Below are 12,423 nucleotides of genomic sequence, written 5' to 3'. Positions count from 1 at the left end.
TCCTTTCATCTCAGCAGTTTGTATGCTCGGAGGGCATAAAATTTTAAAGTTGACTTTCCACCTGAGGTATTTGCTTCTGCACAAGGCACTTCCCCCTCCACTCCCCCCATCTGATGTCTAAACAGCCATCTCAGATGGATATTGGGGCTCTGATTGTCGATATTACTCAAACGCAAATGGATTTCAGTTCAATCTTGCCCTGTTCTTTCGCAAAGAAGATACACTCTAATGGCCCAAAGAGCTTCATTTCATAGTTCGTGGCATCTGAAATAAATCAGATCTCTTCTGTCAGGCTAATTGAATGTTTTTTAAATATTCCATGTAATTTATTTTAAGTCAAATGAAACCTAGTGGCTTGGCAGAAAGCTAGAGGAGACAGGAGAAGGGCAGCTGGAAAGTCCCTCTCCACCCCCCCCCAAAAAAAGTCAGGAAGGGAGAGGAAAGTGTTTTAAGTTTCTAGTAAACACTGTTTAGCAAAAGAATAATAGGCAAGTTAACCCTTTCCCAAAGAGGGATGGAACTATAATTGTTGCCTTTAGCAGAGAGCTCAGATAAACCACTGGGACTCATTCTAAAGTGACCCATCACTGCATTCATCTCTTCTTGAACTTTCAGTGAACCTGAGATTAAACAGGGGTGAGCAGCTAAGCAGTTTGTTGTTAGCAGGCTTTTCAACAACCCTTTCAGACTGAGTAAATATTGATCGGTTTGAATCTGATTGCCCCAGAGGAAAACACCAGGACATCTGAATAGCCTCCAAAAGTAAACTTTCAAAGGTGAAGCCGAGAGCAGACTTCAGAGTCACAGCACAATTTCAACTCAGCCTCAGTTGGGGACACCCTAAATTTCTGGAGTACTTTGAATGAAGGTGAGAGAAGTGAGGAAAAAGCATTGGAAAACTGGAATTTTATATTGTGATTATCCCAAGTCCCTAATTGAGACTCCTGTCCTTTTTAAATTTATCAATAAAATGTTATTTTCTGTTTTCCATCTTCTGTCGTTTCAGTTACCATGGCTGTCATTTTTCAAGGAGCTAACTGTGCTCCTCAGAGACCAAAACAGAAAAAGAGAGACCTTGAAATAGGATGTGTTAAGCGCCTTTGATTTAATCGATTGGGACAACTAAAAGATACAAATGTTTTCCTTGTTGAAAGGTATATTAATGTTTCCTAAATGCATTGCTTGTTAATTGATTTATTCCACGACCTAGAGAAGGCTTGGGATGTTTAGCCATAATTCATCATTCTCCTCTCTCTCAGCTGCGTTAAAACCAGCACCTAGAAGATTGGAATCTCCGGATTCCAGCGGGTTGGCCCTGCTTTTAGATATTGAAATCTCGGCAGTGGCATGCAAATGACACTTTAACACATTAAAGTATTTGGAAACCAGCCATCTGTTTCGCTGTGTGGCTTTACACTAATAAACAAAAGATACTGTATACGGCCAGGCGGGAAATGAAAGAAAGAGTTGGCTGACTTTGAAGTTCTCCTCCATCCACTTGAGTCTTTTAGAAGCAACCCCAGAACCCAGGAGCTGAGGGGAGGGCACTGGGTGCCCTTGATATGGCCGCGGCAACTGCGCCTGCAGAGTCCCGGCTCACTCTTTTTGACAGGGAACTACAGGAAATCTCAAGGATGCTCTAGGAGGCCTGCAAATTACAAGTTTTTGTAAGATTTCTCACTACCCACCCACCCTGAACCCGAGCCCATCCTTTGTAAAACACCCTTTGGAGCGGAAGTCATATGTCTGTATTTGTTTGTGATGCCGTAAAATTTCTGCTCTACTCTTGGGGTTAAATTAAAGCCTCCAAAAATGTGTGAAAGTAAAGGGAATGTGGTAACAGGTCTAGGAGGAGAGTCACTTTGAACTTCTGATTTGCTGGCTTCTTCTGTTTGAGACCAGCAGACACATGCATTGGTCAGAAGCAACTTGAATATGGACAGACTTCAGGGCGGCTTCCACAAGTTCACCTGGAAGAACCTATTGAGCCCAGAGAAAATTAAAATGTTTTTCTGGGTTATGTGGCATGGAAATTGAGCGGTAGACCCATTACAGCCATGGTGGCTGTGAAATCAAAGCTGAATCTGATGGGAATGAGATATGTAACCCAGAAGGAATTGGGAGTAGGGGTTTAAAAAGTGGAAGGAAGGAGTGGATCTTGACAGGAGGAATTGGAGGAGGGATGCAAAGGTTTACTCAGTACAGACCACACTCAATTTAAAGAGTGGAATATTTTGGTACGCTGTCCAACAATCCAGAAAGAAGGAAGAGGGGTGGGGTGGGGGCCCCGTCCTCAAACAGCTTTATACTGGAGCTAATTAAATGTGAATCTCTTAGCTCTTGGTTCATTGATGTGAGGAAAGACTGACTGAAGAGTTTCAGCTTTTGAAGGGGATTCTGTTTATATATATGTCAACGTTGAGTTGGAGGTGAAAAGGTTAGCACTTGACCCAGGAAGTATCCATGTTTGTTTCAAAAATAGATCTGCTTCATAAATTTCTTCACCGTTCATTTTTTTCCATAATGAGCTTTGACTATAAGAAGGCAGCTGCTGCTATTTTAAAGAAAATCAACCTATTACATAGACATCGTTAGGTGCAATTACACTCATAGGGGAAGCTTCAGCTACATAATGAAAAGCCTTTCCTTTTTTTTTTTCAAGAAAAGGCCCACCTCTTTGAAAATACACACCACACTTCTCTCCCCCATGTGAAATGAGCCAACTTTGTAGGAACCAGCAAATTGTAGCCAAGCCAAATACACAGATGCATAAGCATATCAGAAACCTGAATATATTTATTACAGACATCTTAAGACCCGTAAATTCTGCTCTGGATCACATCACTCCGGGATCTCTGAGCTGTTCATGATTGTACAGGAAATGGGGAATATCACAAAGGATAACTGATAGAACTCAGTGTGGTACTTCAGGGACATCAAAACATTGTGCGACATGCAAAAGACTGTTCACGAATCACACAAAATATACATTCATTGTGCCATCCATCACATTAACAATTGAGCTGAAAATATATCATATCCAGCTAAGATAACTGTGGAAGGAAGAAGCTGGTTTGAATAATGCATTTAGATGCTGAATAATCCAGCACAAATTTTAGATAGAGTGTGGCCAGAGAAACAAGAAAGGAGTGGGGATGGGGAGAGACTTAGCACAGGAAGCAAGGTTTCTGACCCTTGTGTTCTGCAGGCCTTCTTAACTCACTGAAGGAACAAATTGAGGCTACCATCTGAGGCATCTGATTGATTTTAAAGGAGAGCTTTTAATTCTTTAACCTATAATCACATATAAAGTTGTACCAGCTTTGAGAGTTTGCCCACTGTGTTTTGGTCACTTAATCAAAACATTTCTAGAAAATCTGTATAAAGATAAATCTTTCAGGACAAAGCATTTACAACCAGCACACTCACACACATAAAACTGAATTAAATTAAGGGATGAATTAATTGTGTAAACACTCTCATAGTGTATCTGTTCTTCATGAACTCCTGGACCCTCTTCTCTCTCTCTCTAGCCTACTTTAAGGGCAAAGTAGGGGAGAACTGTAAATATACAGATAGATAAAAGATGAGAGGCCTTGCTCTGACATGTTTCGGCTGGCAGAGGAAACTATTTTCCAAAGGGCATCTGAAAGGAACAGTAGGTTCTGTCGAAATCTCCTAAAAGTAGGGGTGTTAGGTGCCATCAGAAAATTGATGCTGGCACTCAATCTGTGCTACGGAGCTAACACCCCCTCCCCCCTCATCAAGTTTCTAATCCAGAATTCTCTGGAAACCCATTATCCTGGCCAGGAGTTCCCCAGATAGGATCAGAAAGGAAGAGAAAGATTGTAAATGGAGAGGAAGATAAGCTAAGAATGTGCTTTGGGTAAGAAGTCCCAGCCGGAGGAGTAGCCTGGGCTGCAGAGTGGGGCCGGGGCGGCCTCAGTGGGAGGTAGGTAGAGTGTCTGAGGTAGAAGACCCCGGGGAAGGAACGCAGGGTGAGGAGCTGGACTTCTCTGAGGATTCCTCGGCCTTCTCCTCGCTTCCCATCGGAGTGGCTGGAGAGATGGGCAAGAGGCCCTCCTTCTCTCGTTTCTTCTGCTTCATTCGGCGGTTCTGGAACCAGATCTTCACCTGGGTCTCATTGAGCTGCAGGGATGCGGCAATCTCCACCCTGCGGGCACGCGTCAAATACTTGTTGAAGTGAAACTCCTTCTCCAGCTCCGTGAGCTGTTTAGTAGTGAAGTTGGTACGCACTGCATTGGGTTGACCCACGTAGCCATACTCTCCGACTTTCCCTGGGGGCAAGGTGGGAAGCGATGAGAGGAAAAGGTAAAAATTTTTATAATCGGTATGAGATTCCGTACACGCTTCAGAGCAACCTTCGGGTAAAGAGGAATCAAGAATTTCTGAACATAAACTGGGCTTGGGAGGGTGAGTGATGAGGTGTAAAATGTTAATCTGAAATCAACCGTTAGCATGGTCAGACCATGATTAATGGAGCCTGGAGATATTAACAGGACGCCCCCCCACACACACACACCTACCCACTTCCCACTTCCTAGTTCCCAAACCTCTAAAACCCAGCCCCTTTGGAAATACAGCAGTCCCAGATGCTCCTTTGCCCCAACGCACCTGGGTAAACCCCACACCCTACAACACAGGTGGGAAGCAAGAACTTTAAAAAAATATATGATTAATTTTCCTTGGAAACTAAGCATACCAGCTCCTTCCAAAATCATCAAGGAGCTTTCATGGAATGGCAAGACTGACCTGTTTTGGGAGGGTTTCTTTTGACTTTCATCCAGTCAAAGGTCTGTGCTGGAGAAGATGTCTCTGATGCAGGGGAGCGACAGGCTTCTTGGCTGGCGTGGAGAGGGGACAAGGAGTTATTATACGTGGCCAGGGCCAGGCTCTGGTGCTCTTGTCCATATGAGTGGTGAATGTACTGAGGCGAGCCCACCGCGCCCCCGGCATAACCCTGGTGGTGGTGGTGATGCTGGACCATGGGAGATGAGAGATTTCCAGAGTAAACAGCGGGAGCGCACGAGGGGTACCCACCACTTACTTCTGCTTCCTGATTTAACGTGTAGGGGCTGTAAGGCGCGCCGAAGTTCTGCGCGCCGTAGCTTGGACCACAACTCGAGTGGGAGTAGGATACCCCCAGGTTCCCAGCAGTCTGGTAGGTGGCCGGCTGGGGGTGGTGATGGTGGTGGTGGTGGGGCGGGCTGATCTGCACCGCCCTGCCCACTAGGAAGCGGTCGTCGCCGCCACAGCTGTTGGCACTGACCGCGCACGACTGGAAAGTTGTAATTCCATGGTCGGAGGGGTAGGCTCGCGCTGAGCAGGTCCCCGAGTCGCCACCGCTGAGGATGGGGTATTCCAGGAAGGAGCTCATTCTTGCATTGTCCATCTGTCACTGAGTGACCGGGTCCTGCGAAGCCCTGGGTGACCGTGCCAACTTTCTCACTTCCTCCATGGGGCCGGAGAAGAAAAATGATATGAATGTACAGTGCGCAAGAGGGGGGGCGGGAGGGCGGAGGGCGCTAGGGGAGGGGCACGTGACTATATCAACCAATGGCGGAGCTTGCTGCGAAAGTTTGCTGGCTCCTGCGGTGATGGATCACCATTTCAGTGGCATTTAAATCCCCAGCGCTCCTCAGTCTAGGTGACGCGCAGTCGCCCCCCCAGGCAGCCCGGGCGGCAGCAGCAGCTGCGGCAGCTGCCGGGGCAGATTCGGAGCGCTGGGGCGAAGGGGAGCAGAGGCTGCTTTCTGCGCGCGCTGACTCCGATCTCCCCCCCCTCCGGGAAGTGGGGGCTGGAAGGCATCCCCCGTCACCGCCCCCTTCCCCACCGCGCACAGAAAGATGAATTGGCAAGAGGTGAGAAGCGAGGAGGGCTCCTCGATCTCTCGGGTCGGGAATCAGTGGGCGGGAGCTCGCTGGGCCGCCACTAGCACACTGGCCGAGCCCGGAACGCAAGGAATTGGAAGGGTTGCTACCCGGGCGCTTTCCGTTCAGTGCCTTCTGCGGTGCCTCGAGGAGTGCCGAGAACGGTGGCGTAGGACGAGGCTGGGCCACCAGCTCTCTAAGCTCGGGATGGAGAGGGAAGTACGCAGAGAGCTGGCTGGGAGGAACCCGAGTGGGCGTGGAGGGGACTAGGGCAAAAAAGGAAACTTCCCTTCTCCAAGGAGGGTCTTGAAGCCTCCTTTCCTCCTCCCCCTCCCTCCGCCCCCCGTCGGCTATTAGCGTGGCAACGTGGAGCTTTTGTATGTAATTCGACGCCCGGGAGTGGGTGAGCCTTGGGAGCTAGGCTTGCTGGCCAAGACCAGGGGTGGCCCAGCTCTTCGCCCTCCCTCTCTCCTCGTTCTCCGCCCCTTTCTCCTCCCCACTCAGCTTGCTCTGGGAGCCCTACGGGATCCGTAGCAACTCCGCCGGTGGATTTTGAGGGGTAGGAGGCGGGGGGGAGAGAGATGACGCTAGCGGACGTGTCAAGCCTGGGGGCCGGGCCCTGCGCTGCAGGCCATCTGCCGGCTCCCTAGGACCCAGGAGCCTGCGTGATCCGACCGGGGCCTCAAAGGGCGAGACCACGGCTACCGCAAACTACGATGGACTCTCCCCCCCCACTCCCCGCAACGTTTCTCGTTTTCTGAAGGGAGATGTTAGGAGTGGTAGAGCTTCCTTTATCCACCCCCCCATTCTACTGCACAGCTGAAGTGGGGGTGGGGGGCTGGCAGGTGGGAGGGGCGGGGGACAGATGGCTGATGGTGGACGGGACATTTCCTCCTTCCCCAACAACTGACTGCGTAGTTCCTTGTGTGAACCTTCAAGTCTTTCCCTAGAGAGACACGTGCAAATCTGAGCGTCATCCCAGGACAGGGGTCCTGTTCTCCATCACCCTCGTCCTACCCCGATGCCGACGGGGTTGTTAACTGCTGTTTACTATTAGGTTTCGTGTGAACCCTTAGCTTGTAGAGAGAAAAGGCCAAACAGAGGCCAAGAATTGATGCATTCTTGGGTAAAAGAAATCCAGACATCATCCAGAAGCTTTGCAGCCAATGCTGTGTAGCTTTATTCTGACCATGTTCACCACATCGGAATCCGACAGATCAAATTTATCTGAGGATTGTATGTGGATTTGGGGTTCCCACTCCTCTCTAGCTTTCCCTCCCCAGTTAAAAGAAGGAAGTTTTTCTTGAGGCAGGCACATTTCAAATGTGTTAGTCAGCCTTTCAGGTTTCTGTGTTCTGTTCTTCACGTATAGAAGTTCCCTCCTAACCTGTCTCCCCAAGAGGGAAAACTGGCAGACATTTGACTGTAGATTCCCTCAGTAGCAAAGGAACATTTTTCCTAAACATTTCCTTTTGAAAGGGTATTTTCCTGTGACCTGCGACCCATCCCCAATCATGGTTAAGAGGGAACCAGGAAAGGTCACTCCTGCCCCAGTTTCAGCACCTGGGGAACCTCATCCGGGAGAAGGGAAAAGGCAAGGAGGCCCTCCTGGAGGTGGCTTCCTTGGGAGCGCCAGGCCTCCAGCCAGTGGCGGGGGGGTGGGGGGAGAAGGGGCTCCTGTGGGGGAGGAGGCAGGACCTTAGGGGGTCTGGCCTGGCACTGAGGACGATCTGCTCTCACAGCCGAAGCTCGTCGGTACGTTCTCCCCCTTGCCTCATTCCTGTCCCTTTGTTGGCCTCCTCGGCTCGGGTCTGCACGACCCCCTCGGCAGCAGGGCTCGCGCCACAAAGCCACCCCAGTCTGCAACCGCTCTCCTTCCTCTGCTAGTTCTCCGCCTCTGGGCTCCTCTCCCTCCACCTCTCTTCCTCCCTCCGGGCCTTTTTCCCGGCCATCGTGGGTGGAGTGTTTTTCTTGGGATCACAAGCTTGCGCCAGCACACAGGGCCGCTGCACACGGGCCGCGACCGACCCGCCTCCGCGCGCTGCTCCGGGCTGGCCGGGCTCTCGAGGTCGAGCCGACTCCGCCCCGGCTGGTCGCCCAGAGCGCCGCTCTCCCGGTGCGGCTCACAAAGGCAGCCTCCTCTGGCCTCGATCCCGCAGGCTTCCGTAGCTTGGTTCCTTCACCACCACGAAATCCTAGGGCTCATTTCGCCGAGTGGGAGACCCTAGGTCCTCGGGGCAAGTAGGCCAGAGCCCCACGACGCGAGCTAAAGTCTCTTTAAACGCCCCAGGAGAGTGCGTGGAAGGCGAGCTCGGTCACTATTTAAATGATCCCTTGCAAGCGGCTTGTTGAGCTCAAAGCGCCTCTTTCAGGGCTCTTCTAGTAGTAGAAAGGGAAGGAGCGAGGAGGAGACAAAACGCCGCCGAGGCCCCGAGCTGTTCATGGCATCCGCGGCTCAGCCAAGCTGTTGTTTTAAAAGAGCAATAAAAATGAATTATGACTAAACGCCTTCTAACTTAATGCTTTCGGACGGGGATTCCCGGCAAATACGTAAGAGGATTTTTATTTGTGCATGTGTTCCTGCAATTGATCTCTTTGATGACATTCTCATTCATAGAAAGCGTTTGATTTATGAGCGTAGGATGAATCGCAAACAGCAGCGGCTAAACCCTGGCCTCGGCCGGGCCGCCTGCTCCGCTCCGCGCCTGGGGCAGGAGACTTGCCCGGGTCCCCACTCGCCTCCGCCGCTGCCGGGATTTAGGGGGCAAAAGGGTGGGGGAGGGTAGGCAGCAAACCCGGGGAGAAGGATCGCGATTTCCTCATAACTTCCAAGCCTTTGCTATTAAGAGCCGGGTTCTTAAATCAACCCGCCCCCCACACATGTTGCTTACTCGCTGCCTTTTCTCACGGTAAGTAGCCATCGGAACAGAGCTCAGTAAGGGAAAAATAAACATGGGGAGACATAAGAAGGGAGAAAAAATCAGAACAACCCAGTAACATCCCTAGTTCACATTTTATTGATATTTCATTTAAAGTGCTTTTTCTCTTTCTCTCTCTAGAAACTGGGTTAATTTATAACCTGGGGGGTAGAAACACTCCACTTTAAATCTCATCTTGCTAACCTGACTTCAAAGCTTTAATGATCCATTATTTGCCATGTAAACAGATTTAAGAATGAAATATTGATTTTTATGACCCTGAAAAAAAAAGAAAAGAATCCTAGAATGACTGAACCAGAGGATTGCAAAAAAAAAAAAAAAAAAACCCTTTCTGAAGTGCATTTTCCAGCTAGTAACCATTGTTTTGTTTTATTTTTGTTTTTCTGTTTTAGGTCTGTTTGCCTGGACCCATCAACAGCTGGGAGACTAATCAACCACACTGAAAATGTTTGGGGATTTGTGGGGGAGGGGTTTGGAATGTAAATGTTTGAAACAAATGTGTATAAATAAATGAATTCTTGATAACTTAGTTATTGACCTGGAGACTGGTAGCTTGTTAAAGAAACTCCATGTTCCTCCTTCCTGGAGTTGGAGGTTTCTGTAGGCACTTTATTTCTCCACTTTCAAAAGCTTGGGCTTGGCCCAACTCTGAGGCTGCCCAGTCCTGTTTCTATTACCAATTTAAATCTATGGCTTGAATCTCTACATTGAAAAACCTAATCCATTCCCTTAAAAAACAAAAAAACCACACTTCTCAGAAGCCCTAACCATTTTCTGGCTTTCTTTTTTTGTTGCTGTCTATTGAAGACTTTGAACATGCCCATTTAATAAATATATTAAAATTGAAAAAGAAAGTGGATTGTGACCAGAATTTTATTTACCAAGTTAGACTAAAAGAGGAAAAAGAAACTGTTATGAGCCTTGAGAAAGAGGGGGAGGAAAAAAAATAAGAAAGCTACTTATAGCAAAGGAGAATTTATTCTACCAAAAATACGCATGACAATGCATTCTAATGTAATACAAAAATAAAAAGAAAGTGAAGATACAATTATATGATCACTTTCTTGCAGGCCTCATATATTGCTTTCAGGAAATCACATAGAGGGTTGTTGGATTAGATTTTAAACAACTAAAACTCCAAAATAATCTGAAAAAGATGGCTCTGTAACTGGGTTAAGGGAATCACTAAACAGAAAAACCTTCAACATTTAAAGGAGGGAGAGGGTAAGTCAAGAAGAAAATAAAATAAAAATTAACTCTCAGAATAAAGGAAGGCAAAACCACCCGGTCAAAGGGGTTTTTGTTTTGTGATGCTTTGTTTTGCTTTAATGTTTTTAGTAATTCAGATGCTGCAAGTCGATTGTGGTGAGTGTGTCTGTAAAAAAGTCAAAGCTGTCAGCTGAAATATCTACAGGACTGTCGAGGGAACCCGGCAAACTGGGCGAGACTGCGTCTGAAAGCTGCAGGCAGGAATCTGTGGAAAAAACGTTAAAGTCCTGCAAAGAGGGGACCTCGAGGGCCTCGGGACTGTCATTGTTTAGGCCAGAGCCACAGTTCTGGCCCATTGTTGACAAGCAGTTAGGAACAGTGGGTGACTGGTGCTGAAAATGTTTCAGATTTTTTTCATTGCTGGTTAAAGGCGAAACTGGGAAACTTTGGGAGTCACCATTGTGTCCATTGGGAGCCTGCTGCTGAGAGAGGGCATTTTGCTGAAAAGTGTAACCTTCCCTCTCCAGAAGGGCCCCGGAGACGCTGAGGGCTTGCTCAAAGAGCGACTTCTCTTCCTCGTCCTCCTCCACTTTCTCAGAGTCTTCGAGGCTTTTACATTTTCCTTCGCTGTTTTGGTTCTCCTTGCACTGGGTCTGCCTCTTGTGCTTCATCCTCCGGTTCTGAAACCACACTTTCACTTGTCTCTCAGTCAAATCCAGCAGTGCTGCAATTTCCACCCTTCGGGGTCTGCAAAGGTACTTGTTGAAATGAAATTCTTTTTCCAGCTCTAAAAGCTGCGTGTTGGTGTAAGCAGTTCTCAGGCGCCGGGAGCCCCCGCCGCTGCCATCGGCGATTTCCAGGGATTCTGCGGAAAGGGAAACCAACAAGAGACACACGCACAGTTGGAGGTGGAGGGGTCCAAGCGGGGTTATTCCACTGGAGAATAAATATAGCAGAAAAGATCAACTGCAACAAAATGGCCGCCCCTAGATGCAGTAAAGCTATTGTGCTGCCTTTCCTGGGAGCCCAGCCCGGGGAGACCCCATCTCTTCCACCTCCATCAAATTCTTGCCTGTAGCTCCCCCCAACCTCTCCATCCGGGAGCAAACTTTATATTAGCCACACCACAATTTATAATGAATGCATCAGCTGCTTAGCTGAGCAAGAGCGATCTATCACTCTTCATTACTGTCAAAAAGCCAAACTCTAGGACAACTAGACAAGAGGAGGTCAGTTCCAACTCAAATAAATCATCCCACATTACACAAGTTAGGGAAAGTTCCCCCACCCCCTTCTTAAAATATATATATATATATATATATAATCAATGCGGAACGCAGGATCCCTTTTCTCAACATCAAACCCACTCCTGAGCCCACAGGGGAAGGGAAAGCAGCCAAGCATCTCTCTCTCTCCCCCTTCTCTCCCAGCCCACGCTCCCCTCCCCCCATAACCGCTCTCGGGGCAGCCCAGAAGGGGAAGAGGGTCCGGGGACCTGGGGCCAAGTCTTTGGACTGACCTTTGTGGCTGAGGCAGGCAGGGCCGGTGGCGGTAGCGGCCGAGGCGGTCGGCAGCGCGGTTTTCTTGGCCGCCTTCTTCTCCTTCATCCAGGGGTACTCGGGCGGCTGCAGGGCGCCGGCGGGCACTGGGCTGCCGCGGCTGCCCGCGGGGCTCGGCTTGGGGCGGCCGCCAGCGCCGTGGCGAGGGTGACTGCCCGGGTTCAGGCTGGGAATGGTCTGCTCAAAAGGAGGAGGAATCAGTGTCGAGTGTGAAAGCGTCGAGGTCTTGATTGATGAACTTTGAAATGTATCAGCGACAGGGGGAAAAGATGTCAGGCACTCAGCGAGCGACGGCTGGCTATTGATAAAACCAATCTCTCGCTCAAATTCGTAATTCATGGCCTTCTCCTTGGAGCCCCCTCGGAGAAAAAGTTCCCTCTTCTGGAGGGGCTTTGGGGGGGCAAGGCCCAGGAAAAAGGCGAGCGCGGAGGGGAAAAAAATCTATCATAGAAGATCGCTGCTGGGGTGTTTTTTTTCTAATTCACTGATTACAGCCGTATGGGGACCGCGCTACTATTAAACTATTGAATTCATGGAGACAAGGTTGAAATTGGACCGAATTGGCTGTCACATGATTGCTTCTGCCCAATGACAATTTGGGCTTTAATCAAAAGAAGCCACTGTCTGTTTGATTGATCCAAAAAAGTCGGGAAGGAACGCCTCATTGGGGGCCAGCGAGGCTTTATTTACACTTTTTTCAGGGCAAAAATACCTATATGTGGGTGTGGGTTAGGGATGCCTGGGAGTGCGTGGGGGCGAGGGTGCCTGCCTGCCTCCTGACCAGCACGGATCTGGTGTGTGCGCCTGGCAGTGTGTGTGAGTGTG

General features: G+C 49.0%; 2 protein-coding genes across 2 annotated transcripts; both read right to left on the bottom strand.

Moving 5' to 3' along the window:
* Positions 1–2,809: 2,809 nt before the first annotated feature.
* On the bottom strand, positions 2,810–5,791 carry HOXA1 (homeobox A1). The gene is made up of 2 exons (XM_022589913.2): positions 4,774–5,791; positions 2,810–4,298 (listed from the first exon to the last, which is right to left on the bottom strand). Exons 1-2 carry the CDS (start codon positions 5,411–5,413, stop codon positions 3,943–3,945), a joined length of 996 nt encoding a protein of 331 aa, XP_022445621.1. The 5' UTR covers positions 5,414–5,791; the 3' UTR covers positions 2,810–3,942.
* Positions 5,792–8,098: 2,307 nt separating this feature from the next.
* HOXA2 (homeobox A2) lies at positions 8,099–11,947 on the bottom strand. Its single transcript, XM_022584592.3, has 2 exons — positions 11,559–11,947; positions 8,099–10,904 (listed from the first exon to the last, which is right to left on the bottom strand). Exons 1-2 carry the CDS (start codon positions 11,935–11,937, stop codon positions 10,165–10,167), a joined length of 1,119 nt encoding a protein of 372 aa, XP_022440300.1. The 5' UTR covers positions 11,938–11,947; the 3' UTR covers positions 8,099–10,164.
* Positions 11,948–12,423: the final 476 nt, after the last annotated feature.

This window comes from Delphinapterus leucas, chromosome 9 (assembly GCF_059928025.1).
Source record: "Delphinapterus leucas isolate spDelLeu-1000000601 "Yukka" chromosome 9, BTC_Dleu_Yukka2, whole genome shotgun sequence".
In the NCBI taxonomy this organism is placed as follows: domain Eukaryota; kingdom Metazoa; phylum Chordata; class Mammalia; order Artiodactyla; family Monodontidae; genus Delphinapterus; species Delphinapterus leucas.
This window is presented reverse-complemented; position numbering and strand designations above follow the sequence as displayed.

Bases quoted from the DNA above. Each gene is read 5' to 3' on its own strand.
- HOXA2 (XM_022584592.3), bottom strand. From the start codon at position 11,937: ATGAATTACGAATTTGAGCGAGAGATTGGTTTTATCAATAGCCAGCCG. The intron at 10,905-11,558 runs GTCAGTCCAAAG...CCCTTTCCGCAG, and splicing joins TGCCTGCCTCAGCCACAAAG to AATCCCTGGAAATCGCCGAT.
- HOXA1 (XM_022589913.2), bottom strand. From the start codon at position 5,413: ATGGACAATGCAAGAATGAGCTCCTTCCTGGAATACCCCATCCTCAGC. The intron at 4,299-4,773 runs GTCAGTCTTGCC...CCTTGCCCCCAG, and splicing joins AAGAAACCCTCCCAAAACAG to GGAAAGTCGGAGAGTATGGC.